The following is a 12957-nucleotide window of genomic DNA, read 5'->3' on the forward strand; positions in this document are numbered from 1 at the left end:
TGCCATCCTTACTGTGTGTTCACATAGAGCGCGAATGAGGCGTCAAAAACGCGCTATTCGCGAGTAGTTTGACGCTTGAACATTTTGTGTTTACTCGCATCATTCGCTTCATTCGCGTCATTCGCTTCATTCACGTCATTCGCGAGTGAAATTCGCTTCACGAAAATGTTTTTACAATTTACCGGATTCTCCAACCTCCTCACTCACTTTCTTCCAAGCAAGATCCTTTTTATTCCTATTTTTATGAACACGTATCATATAGCTCCGGGTGTCCACACACTGAGATGAGCTTGTCCTCCATTTTTTATTTCTGCCTCTGCTCGCTACGTCGTCTACGTCACTACTCAAGCAGGCGCCTGATTGGTTAATGCGGCGCGAATTTTCGCCAAAGTTCAGATTTTTCAACTCGCGCAATTCGCGCCATTCGCGTCATTCGCGCTATTCGCGTCATTCGCGCCGCCTCATTCGCGCTATTCGCGCCGCAAGCGCGTCTATCGCGTCTTTGCATTGACTTAACATGTAAATCACTCGCGCTTGACGCCTCATTCACGCTCGGTGTGAACACACAGTTATAGGACGAATTAACAGATTCACAGAACCCAAACTAGGCTGATATCAAGAAGCCGAACTTTTCTCTTTTGTTTGAGCAAAAGTACCACAGCAGTATTTTAAAGTTCGCTTTTTGAAGTCTTCCCTCCGTGCATTTGTGATGGTCGCATTGCTTTTGGGTTTTTTAGTAAATGAAAAATTTTTAGTTTCGGGGCAAGTTACTTGGTCATATGATTAGTTATTTATGCATGCAAATACATTTTTGTGAATAATATAGACAATGCTTGGGTATAAAAACTTTTCACACACATCTAGTCGCGCTCGGAAAGCAAAGTACTGTGTGGGTGGAATAATGTCACATTGTTTCTTCTGGCTGTAAGCTTAGCAAAAAGGACGTGCCGAATTATTACCGGATTCCGATGTTCCCATCATCCTCTTGTCATGTAATTATTTAGGATTTCAGGGCTGCTTTTTAACCTTCATTTTTTTTTGCGCCAGATTGATTTGATATGTAATTTTCTTCTGATTTTCCTCCCGGTTTGACATGAACCATGAGCCGTTGGCATTAAACCTGTTTGTAATTGGATCTTCTCATCCATCCTCGGCACTCGTCGTGCACTTTCCAGAACAAAAGGATGAACCCATACGATGGGGTGTTGAAATACATGTGCAGATGTAATCTTTTGACGTACTTGTGTTATACAGGATCTTAACAGAACCGGGTACGATGGGTACAGCTTTAACCCCCTTCACCCGGTTATCTACGCCACAGCCGTCGTGCTAGTTGTCTGCCTGCTGTCTGTCATAGTCAGTTACATCTACCATCACAAGTAAGCCCCAAAAAACTTTGCCCTAGAAAGAGACCATTCCAAATGTTCATTTATTCAGCATTTCTAGATGTATTGTGGCCATTCCAGTCCAGTGTCTGTTGAATTTATTATATAAAGCCTTGGAAGTGACATAAAGCCATCTTTTCTCTTATTGTCACCGGTTTCTCCAGTTTACATTTTCCGCAAATATATGCAAATAGAAACAATATTTTTGGGGGAATTTGGAAAAAACATATTGCTAGTAGTGCACAGAATTACACACAAATTATTTTACCTAAAGAATACCTAAAAATGGTTAATGGACCCCGGCTGTACATGCACGTGGGATAATGAATGAGAGTCATTAAATTCAAGAAAAGGACTATTTGTTACGAGAACCTCCAGACAAAAGTTACAAGACATTTTTGATCGAGGCATTTGTCACATGAAAAGGATAAACAAAATGATAAATGTGTGGCTTATGGGTTCATGGGTGCTCATGTTTTGATGTTTTTGCAGGTCAGTGCGGATCAGTAAAAAGTTTTGGCACATGCTGGTTAACCTGTGCTTGCATATTCTCCTCACGTGTGCTGTGTTTGTGGGCGGCATCAACCAAACGTACAACGCGAGTGTTTGCCAAGCGGTATGTGTCACCAGCTTTTTCCTCCATATACCGCTTGTGTACTTTATTAGACATAAGTACATAAAGCAGGCAGAAATTCAATATGTTTTGAGAATGTTTGTATTGTAAGGTACGGATTTTGTGTCTGAGATGAGGTCTGATTTCTGATCGTGTGATCTTCTGAAGGTGGGGATAGTGCTGCATTACTCCACGCTGGCTACGGCTTTGTGGTCGGGCGTAACCGCACGCAACATCTACAAACAGGTGACGCGAAAGGCCAAACGTTACGAAGAGCTGGACGAACCTCCACCTCCACCTAGACCGATGCTGAGGTACGTGATGATGTCTGAAGGGACAGTTCTCCCAAAAATGAAAAAATCAACAACATTTTAGAGATTTGGAAAAAGAGTAATTGTGTTTAAAGGGAAAATTCATCCAAAAAGGAAAATTATATCAAAGTCATGAATAAATCACAAACCAAGGCCTGATGGTCATGCTATAGAAGTGCTAGTAATTTATCCCGATTTTAAGTTTTGGGGTAAAACAAGAATGATGTAAAATGCACGGGATTCTTAAAACCACATGAATGGAGTTCACCTTCTCTCCACTAGATGTCAGTAAAGATGCCACATAAAACAAACTCATTTTGTTCAAGTTTTCTCTGCTTAAACTTAAAGTTCTGTAATTTGTGACCCTGCTAGTGAAATCCAGGCCTCACAATAGAAATATAAGATGCTTCTCAGTTTGAATTCAGTCAATAATATTAATGACTCGGTCAACATTAAGGATATCATGATTGTAACGTAAAGGATGTCAGTATGGTCTTAACATTATGTCGAATGATTTAATGTAGAAAACTATTATGTAAACTGGAAGCATTTAATCTGCTGAAATATGTCCAATTTGTATGTTTTTTTACAGATTCTACCTAATAGGTGGAGGGATACCGATTATCGTCTGTGGCATAACAGCCGCGGCTAATATTAAAAACTACGGCAGTCAAGCCAACGCACCATAGTAAGTAAAAAGTATTTTAAAATCGTAACAAACCACACATGTGAAAAGTCTCCAAAGTTTTCATCTTGTCAGCATGTGCTGTTAATACGTTTGTTACTACGGTCCATAAATCCATACTTAGCCTCGGGGTTTAAATAAAAAATGTAGATAAACTTCAATGTAAAAAAACAACAAACACGATTTTTTATTTGAACTAAACCTGGCTCTGAACAGAACCAAACCTGCATGGCTCATAAAATAAAGTCAAATCTTTCTATAAAGGACACATTTACATCTGGGCATTTAGCAGATGCTTTTATCCAAAACGACTTGGGTGTGAAAACCAAGTGATTCATCACAGTCAATCAACCAAACATATGTTGCGCCAAATATGTAGACACTGTTTTAAAATAGGAAAATGACACATTCTGTGTGATTGAGACATTTCATTTTTTGGCATAATATTGATTTAAAGACACACCGACTGTAGTTCTGTTACCGGCACATGTCAAGCGGCTCACAAAATGTACAGCCTGCATCAGCCCCAGGCCGCTTTCTAAATCCCCCTGTGAACAGTTCTGTCATTTCATCGTCTTTCTCCACTGTGAGAAATTGCTTTTTGCTATTGACGGAGCTTAATGCCCACGCGCTGCAAAGTGCAGAACAATACTTTATGGAGGAGAAGCGTTCAAGCGCTGTGAAGTTGTGCGAACCCAATTATGATCTATTTTTGGTAGATGTCTCTCTACCTTGCGTCTGCTAGCTTCTCTCACATGTGGCAGCTGTTTGGATTGTAACGGCAAGGTTTAATTTAAAAAGTCCAAACCATCTGAGATCTTTGGGGTTTAATTAATATCACGCTACCTTAAGAACCGAAGACGCTCCGCTGAGCGCCGCAACTGCTAAACTACTTGCTATAATGTGAAGCGCCTTGATACCACCGGTGTAAACATTGACCGATACCTACTTCTTACATTAAATAATATATCAGAAGGATTTACAGTGGGCGTTAAGCAGAATGCATTTATTATGTGTGCGATCGATTCGTTGTTGTGTTTCCATCTGTTCGGTGCGGTTCAACAAAGAACACATTTTCATAAAGATTTGACATTTTGTGTGGCGATGCAATGATGATGATTGGTACAGATCGATTGTTCACACTATCGGACGATATTTTAAAAACAGCCGATGATCAGGGCTGATATATCATGTCAATCGAAAGAGGACAAAAAAACACAAAGAAACATCCCCAGTTTGATGTTCAATACAATAGTCATTATATGAATAAATTACATTCCGAAAGTAAACAAACTATAGAAATTTAGTATCCGTGCATCTCTAATTTTATTGTTTACTTATTCATAACTTAAACCGAGACAATTGTTTAAAGTGGAAACTCATAACTTTTGCCTCTCTAGCTCCATCTCTGTTTGAAACGTGAAATCGCAGGCTACTTTATTTACTAAATTAAATCATTCCCAACTTCTAAATTATTTATCATAGAAGTTAGAAATGTACCAGAATGTTTTATGTACTTGCATTCAGCCATGTTTTTTTTTTAAATAAACAAAAACAGTCATCAAAGGTTAACTAATGTAGTATGAAGTTAGAAATGGGTATATAAAGTAATAAAGTTAAAATAATGGCAGATTTTATTGAATAATTATTTAAGAGCATTAAGTTGTAAGTGACTTAAACAACATGTTTTGTGTTTTCAGTTGTTGGATGGCATGGGAACCCAGTCTCGGTGCTTTTTACGGACCGGCAGCTTTTATCGTTTTCGTGGACTGCATGTACTTCCTCAGCATTCTCATTCAGCTCCGTCGACACCCTGAGCGTCGCTTCGAACTCAAAGAGCAGTCCGAAGAGCATCAGCTTCTTTCTGTCACAGAAGCCACCGAAGTTATGCCCGGCCACTTGGAGTCATCATCTGTGGCCGTCACGCAGCAGGTGCTGATGTCATCTCTGGAGAACGAACATACTTTTGCTGCTCAGCTCCTCGGCGTGGCGGGGGCTCTGTTGCTTTATGCGGTGCTGTGGGTGTTCGGCGCCCTCGCCGTGTCCCAGGAATATCCGGCCGACCTGGTTTTCGCCTGCCTTTTCGGAGCTGCCGCTCTGGGCCTTGGTGCGTTTCTAGTGGCCCACCACTGCGGGAACCGACAAGACATGCGTCAGCATTGGTCACGGGCCTGTTGCCTGGTGCGACGTAACTATGATGTAGAGGTCGACTCTCTGCTCGTGCCCATCCCGGGGTCCAGCGGATCCGCTTCGTCCGCCCGAGAAAAAGGAGAGGCGGCAAAATGCGCAGCCAGCAGCGCAGAATCTTCCTGCACCAATAAGAGCGCGCCAAGTGTGCGTAACTCCACGCAGGGCTGTAAACTGACCAATCTGCAGGTAGAAGCTGCTCAGTGCAAAGCGGACCCTTCTCCAGCCAATGGGGCCGCCTTACTGGACAACAGCCTGACCGAACACTCAGTAGACAATGAGATAAAAATGCACATCGCACCTCTCGAAGTCCAGTACCGCCCCAGCTCCGTCAACAACAACCTACCGGGAACAGGCAACCTTAATGGCCACCCCGGGCGACATCATAAAAACAGGTCACGGGGACACCGCTCGAGCAGGCTCACTGTTTTGCGCGAGTACTCGTTTGACGTCCCCACCAGCGTCGACGGCAGCGTGCAAAGCGTCCCCCACAAGCGCCACCACCATCACGACAGCGTGCAGGCGCGCAACAGCCGGCGTGCAGCGTACCTGGCGTACCGTGAGCAACAGCAGAGCCAGTTACAACAGGACAGCAGTGACGCCAGCACCAGTTTACCCCGCCGCTCGCGGCACCTCGACAAGGGAGGGGCCAAAGGTGGACGCGTGCGCCTGGAAAACGGTTTAAGTAAAAGTTTTAGCCATGGGCTCAGCGGCAGCATGAAGGGGTTGGGATCGGGGACTGATGTCACCGGCCAAACTAAAGACGGTCCAAAACAGCCCCTCCCTATTGAACTGGAGGTCCAGCCAAAGTCTTACGGGTTGAATTTAGCGTGCCAAAACGGAGCTGCCAAAGATTCAGAGAGACTGAACGTGGAGACTTCGGCGAATGTTAAGACTGGCTTGTGGAAACATGAAACTACTGTGTAGCAAGATTCCGATTTTTATTTGTGTAACTGTGAATTTTATTATTTTAAACGCTGCAGTTTGTAAAAATTGTTTCGAGGAGAATTTTGCCTTTATATCTGAGAAAATGCATATAGTTTTCCACTTGGCTGTGAATCACAATCTTCTACAAATGGTCTATTTTTGTATTGTCATTTAAGCCCGTTTTGTATTTCATTCTTATACCGGTGAAGATGCATGATGTGCCGCCACCTTCGAAATATATATATACCGGGTTTATCTAATGTGTTTTCACATAATAAGGACGACTGCGTTTGCAGCTGTCAACTAATAAAATAATCCCTTTCACAGCCCACTCCATCTCGTATGTGAGTTCAAGCCCTCGTGCGAGAACTTCCTCCAGGCTTTGCGGTTTCAAATAATTGGGAGCACATGGCACAGTTTCATTGAAACTTCCGGCTCTAATTGAGGTACAGGTCTTGATATCTATCTGTAGTGGAACCAGTTCGATGGGAGTGTCAAGAAATTGTGGGCCGCTGTCTCCCGAGCGTTCACCCGCGCTGTGATGGATGGATGACTCTCAGGTCGGCCTGCCTGTCATCATTAGTAATGAAGGGAATATAATTGCTCACCTTTCCTCTCCTCTTCTTGTCTAAGTTGCCTCGAGTCTGTGGAGCTGTAGAGCAGGGCGATACAGGACTCTGTATTTGCACAGGTGTAGTTAATAATAGAGGTTGCTACTTTAAGCGTGTCCTTTAAACAAACAAAACGAGTTTATTGGTGCTAATGGGGGGAGGCTTTTCTGTGTTAAATTGGTTTTCAACACCATGAGGAAAATTGCGATTATTGCCTTCACAAAGGATACGGTTTTGCACGAGATGCAGGTCTAGTTTTCTGCTTTGGTAGGAGTGCCAGTCGCATCCAAGTATGAAAGTTCATTCATCATCTATTCAACCTCATATCACGACAATCCTGTATGACTTTCTTTCTTCTGCAGAACAAAAACACAGGATTTTTTCAATATTGTTGGTAACCAAACAATGTTCATTGAATGGAGACATTTCTTAAAATATCTTATTTTGTGTTGCGAATGAAGAAAGTGAATAAATTAATTTAGATTTTAAGGCTAACTATTCCTTTAAGAGCCCAAATGCACACCCAATAAACATACGCAAGATTCGAGTGCAAAGTAAATTTTCTTACACAATACTGTTTGCTTTTAGTTTGTGGTTGTTTCATTGACCTCATTCTCAGATCGAGGTGTGGAGCTGCAATCGGTGTCCGCTCGGTTTTTCCAAATGGATTTTTTTGGGTATCATGACCCAGATATCCACAGTACCCGCCATCAAAGGACATGGTTTAATCGGTTATCTATATAACTCATATGCGCTTTGTAATTCATTTGTGAAGGTCTTGTGGATATCATTTATTTCGAGATTTTTAAAAGGCATCCTATCCGTTACAATCATCCGCCGAGCGAATGAACAGGAGACGAGATGTTCTTCATTTTCACACCGCTAATGATATATTAAAAGCATTTTCCTCATTGACAGAGATGTATGCCAGGCCCACCTGAATGTGACAAAATGAAAAAAGGCTTTAAATGATGTATGGAAGACTTTGTCACAGATGACTATTAGTGATGGATATAATAACAGTCTTACAAGAGTGCTTTTCAGTAGGCTAAAAGGGATTTCTTTTGTATCGTCCCACGTACACTCTGAAGTTCATCTGTGCTTTATTTCTTAATTGTCGTTGCTTAGTTTTATCCAGATTAAGTCTTAAAGGTCCCATGTTTCATTTTTTAGAGTATCTATTGAGAGAAACGCTATATAATGTCCATAACTATGTCTTAAGAGGTGTAGAAAGACCTCACATAATGAAGCATTATGATTTTATTACTTAAGAATGAGCTATTTATATCTACATACAGTACACCGCGGTCCCCTTGCTTGGACATCATGTTGTTTCTACAGTAGCCCTAAATGGACCAACTGCTCTACAGACGTAAATGCTTTAACTCCTTCGGCAAAGAAGCGAATACGTGACGACATCTTTTTCCTTGTCAGGCACCGTAGTACTTAGAAAGGAAGAGAGGGGTGGAGTGAGGCATTAGTTGCAATTCGCAACCTCACCAATAGATGCCGCTAAATTTCCCACTGGACCTTTAACGTTCGTAGATGTTACCTGTCATGTTTGGTCCCATTTTTTCCCAATCCCATCACCCTCATGTTGTTCAAAACCTGTATATGACGCTGTGGCTCAGTGGTTTTGTGTCCATACAATGGAAGTCAATTGTTGTTCTTTCTTGAAAATAACTTATTTTGCAGAGGAAATAAAGTCGAACATGTTTGGAATGACACGAAGGAAAGTAAACAATGATTTGTTTTTAGGTGAACTGTCAATTTTAAGTGGGTTTAGAAAATGCCCATCTGTAATCTAAAGGTTTTGGTCATTGTGTGTGTGTCTGAAAAGTTATATATAAACTCATTACGCTTGCTGGCAAAGGAACCATTGTATGAATTCATCATATCACAGAGTGGTATTGAATCATTGCGTGTTTTGAGTTTTGGCATGTGTGCCTTTTTAAAAGCATCTGGCAGCGTCTTGAAGACCCGTATCGGAGAAAAAGAGTGATAGCTTCCGTAAAGTTGCACCATCTGTGACTAGATTTACTTGGAGAAGAAAAACAAACGTCTTACCTGCAGCTTATCAATCAAAAAAGACAAATCTATAATATATCATATACAAGCCTTCCCTTAAAGTGTGCTTGGAATCATATTTGCGGGGATATCATGAGACACTTTAAGATCACGGGATGAAACAGAATTGCACGTTTGCGCTGTCAATCTCATTGCTCCCTATTAAAGCGTAATGACGCAGTATGATCTCGGATCTGGATCATGCATTAGATATGGGAAATTAATGGATTTGAAATGAATAAACGATGAGGGTAATGATACCATGTTTTCTCACACAACTCTTCAACCAAAACACCTTAACCCGCTTTGTGTCGGTCCAGAGGTCAAGGACGATAATTCCGGGAATCTTACACTGTTATTATAGAGGTCTTGAGCAGCATGGAATGGGATTGAGATCGCAGGTGTACAGACGTGCACATACGTGTTGGAATTTATTTGGGGAACTCATTATACATGTGATCATTTGTCTTATGACAGAGTGCTTGAAGGAAGACGCGATGCTTCTGATGGTGTGATAAGGAAAGCTGTATATTAATGTGTGGCAACCCAACTCCTGATGTTTCAAATCGGTAACATGACACGGCCAGTTTGTTTCTTTGGGAAAGAAATGTCACCTATGACCTTTAAAATGACCTTTTTTGTGTGCTTTGTTTTTTTATCCATTATTTTCAGTTCAAGACGAAAACTACTGGAGATTCTTGTTGGTTTTGCATCTCAAACTGCACAGATGGCTTTTTTGGCATTATTTCGGAGTGGGTGATAAGTGAGAGGAGTGGTTGAAGTTATCCTTTCAGACTATTGTTATACATTTTTTTTGTTTATTCACTGACTTTGGGTTTTTGTCTCTTACAGACAGTTGGAGTGAGAATACGATTTAAAGAGACATCCGGAAATGTTAATTCGGTCATTACTCGCCCTCCTGTCATTCCAAACCCGTATGGTTTTCTTTCTCCTGCAGAATACAAAAGAAGATATTTCGATGAACGTTTGTAACCAAACAACATTGTCTTTCGTTGTATGGACACAAAACCACAGAGAGATTTCTCAAAATATCTTTTCATTTTAACCTGAATAGCCCACATGAGGCTCAGTGTGGTCGACGCACATGCACTGGGTCTTATACGATAAAGAGCATCTATCAGGATTTAAAGGTTAGTTATTCCCATTCACTGTTATGGTATCTCCTGACTTAAGGGTTGTTTCATTTAGCTTAATATCAATGGTTTGATATGATTTATTTATCCTTTCATTCTTAATGCCGTTCCAGCATCTAAGGCTATATTCATGAAAATAACAATAGTCATCTTTACACAAGTCTGTTCTGTACGAACCAGGGTACCGCCAACAGTTTGGTTAAAACATCCCTCCAAATAGTTTTTATTTATTTAGTGCGTTCCACAATTTTAATTGATGCAAAGCAGCTTAACGTGCATCATCATAAAAATAGTAGAGAAAATACGGTATTAAGATACATTGCAAGTTTTTCTCTATCGTCAGAAGCTATACATTATTATAGCTATAAATACAATATACCAGAACCTGCGAAAAGAATAAAATTCTCTGTGTTCAGAAGAATAATTTAAAATATATACAGATTTGGAACATGAGGGTGATTCAATGAGTTTTGGGTGAACTGTCCCTTAAATAAATAAAAACTTTCAGGGTTAAATATTCTTTTGAGCACCATAGATGTAGTGACACCCAGAGAGACGAGCAAACATAAATAAGCTAATAATAAAAGGATGTTAAGCCTCACATAATCCCTTTCACAACATTCATATTGTCGTGTGTTCGTCTCAATGTCACTTCTACACGAACTCACACATGTGCTTGCGCTTCTCTTCTTAGGGCCACAAAAGTGAACGTTTGTACGTTATGGATCTACGTTATATAAGCTCATCACACTTCACAGCTCACACATTATCTCAGTCTCCAGGCTATACAGTGTCTCTGCACCCACTATATTGTAGTGAAATGTGTGTCGGAGCGGCAAATGGAAGCAAATCTTTCTCTGGAAGTTTGCTTGTTGCTGCTTAAATTTCACTTGTGAGTTTTTCCTCCCACGTGTTCATCATGTTTGACATTTTCTTTCAACAAACTTCGGTATTTAAAGCGTTTGTAATGTTCATGCGTAGAACGTTGCATTAGAAAGCAGAGGCTGTGGGTTTGATTCCTAGGGAATAGCAAACAGATGAATGAATGTAATGTATGCTGCTTTAGATAACAACATCTGCCAAATGTAAATTGAGGTTTGGAATTTATGATCTTAATTATTGTTAGAAGAAGCGGTGCCTGGAAGCGGTGATGGTGCTACGCTGTTTAAGTAAAAGCTCTTCTATTGACTTTGTCGTGTACAATTTGTAATGTAAAACTATAGTTAGAATCTGTTGCATGAATGTTGAAGCACAACGTCAACACGATCATTCGAGTAACTGTATTCAGAGTTGACATGACGTCTGTCATCTTCAATCCAAAAAGCTGACAGGCAACATCCAGAAAAGAAATGTTGAATTCTGAGCAGTCTTTTTATACACCCTGCTCGGTTCTCTATGAAAGAAGATATCGAGGTCTTGTGTGGCAGCGTGCACATCGTCAATGTCAATACTGTCAGAAAGTCTCAAACTGAAAAGAGACCCTATAAAGTGACTGCTCTCGCTGAATTCTATTGCATTAGATACATGATCAAACATTGCATCTGCAATAAATGATGCCAGATAGAAGAACAAAATGCAATGTAGTATTATTTGCAATTTTTTGCCATGACTTAACCCTTGGTCCCATGATCTTGTTCATTTGATGTATGAAATAATTTCCCCTTCAAGATCACACAAACACGGCTGTAATCCAGTGTTGGGTAAGATGCTTTAAAATATTACATTCTCAGTAATGTATTTCGATTTAAATGACTCGCTCAAATAAATGATTTCGGTATGCATTACTAATATACTGTATTGGAGTCATTCATAACTCTCAAGCGTGTCAACATTGACCATATGGACAATAGAAATGAAAACCTGCAAACTCTTTAACCTTGACATGACATGTACATTATAAGATGTAGAAACACATTTTATTATGAATTTTAACTAAATTAAAAATGCGAGCTCGCCAAAATGTCGATCCTGAATTCTGTATTGCTTTATGTGGAATTGTTTAAATGATTAATTATTAATTATAACATGCCTACAGCAGTTACACCAAGAAAAAACACGGCAGTACACTTTAGAATTTACTGTAGTAGATTGTGGTAAAATGCAATACTAGTGTTTTAACCATACAAGTTGAATGAAGTACATTTGCATGACAATTCTTGCTGATTTACCAATTCACAACCATGATACTACAGTAAGCCTATATCCTCACAATAGCAAATACTAAAGTAAGTGGTACGTTATTTATTACACCCATGTAGTCGATCAAATAACCAGGCACATATTTGATCGAGTTTAACAACAAATATAGGCTACTGCATACAAACTAGCCTCTTCATCTTTATGTTGAACATTGAAGCCTTCTTGAAAGGAAGTCTTTCTTTTTGTTTTCCAATTTCATTCACGCATGCATGCATGCATACATACATACATGCATGCATGCACGTGGCGTAGTGTCTAAATGCGTTTTGCCCTTATTGTATTGAACTTCTTTTTGATAACCTGGCGCTTGAAGCCAGCATTGAGCCGCGGGAGCGCGCCGACGCGGCCACGCTCGTCCGCGCCTGCATCAGGCAGCAGCAGCAGCAGGTGAAGTTGAGGAGCGCAGTAACGCAACAGCTACACGGGGAAGATCACTGTCGCGATGGAGAAGAAAATGGACAGCATCTCTGCCAAAGTGGACACATCGAGCTCGTCGAGTGGTAGGATTGAAAGTGCACGCTTTCTCGTTTGCATTTGGTGAAGTTCAGCGCGCACCTTGGCATTTTCTCATGCATGTAAAATGTCTCGCATGTAAGTTTACCTGATGTTTCTCCGAGCATCTCAAGGTCACGTTTGTGCTTTTGCCGTTCTTCGAATATGAGTTCTGCCAAATACCACGTTGTCACAGTTTCGTTTGACTTCAACTTACTTGGAACAGTCTTTGTATTTAATTCCGTTATCTTTCGAGATCTTACAGGCGAAAGGGTATTTTAAAATAAAGAAGTGGGGCATGCATCCCACTATTAAAAAGAGTCAGT

General features: G+C 40.6%; 2 protein-coding genes across 4 annotated transcripts in view; both read left to right on the forward strand.

The window, feature by feature from the left end:
- Window positions 1-8433, forward strand: part of adgra3 (adhesion G protein-coupled receptor A3) — a 35786-nt gene extending 27353 nt beyond the window's left edge. For both annotated transcript variants that reach the window (XM_079460470.1, XM_079460471.1), the window contains exons 15-19: window positions 1255-1379; window positions 1878-2001; window positions 2167-2312; window positions 2902-2997; window positions 4695-8433. In XM_079460470.1, the coding sequence (XP_079316596.1) occupies window positions 1255-1379; window positions 1878-2001; window positions 2167-2312; window positions 2902-2997; window positions 4695-6108 (1905 nt within the window). In that variant the 3' untranslated portion in view covers window positions 6109-8433. The remainder of the gene's footprint in view (window positions 1-1254; window positions 1380-1877; window positions 2002-2166; window positions 2313-2901; window positions 2998-4694) is intronic.
- A 4008-nt stretch (window positions 8434-12441) lies between these two features.
- kcnip4a (potassium voltage-gated channel interacting protein 4a) overlaps window positions 12442-12957 on the forward strand; it is a 125481-nt gene continuing 124965 nt past the window's right edge. Inside the window, exon 1 of one of the 2 annotated variants that reach the window (XM_079455401.1) lies at window positions 12442-12639. In XM_079455401.1, the coding sequence (XP_079311527.1) occupies window positions 12582-12639 (58 nt within the window). In that variant the 5' untranslated portion in view covers window positions 12442-12581. Of the gene's footprint in view, window positions 12731-12957 lie in introns of both variants that reach the window. The other variant, XM_079455402.1, reaches the window with a different exon arrangement.

The sequence above is a fragment of the Barbatula barbatula genome (genome assembly GCF_947034865.1).
Source record: "Barbatula barbatula genome assembly, chromosome: 1".
Classification (NCBI taxonomy): domain Eukaryota; kingdom Metazoa; phylum Chordata; class Actinopteri; order Cypriniformes; family Nemacheilidae; genus Barbatula; species Barbatula barbatula.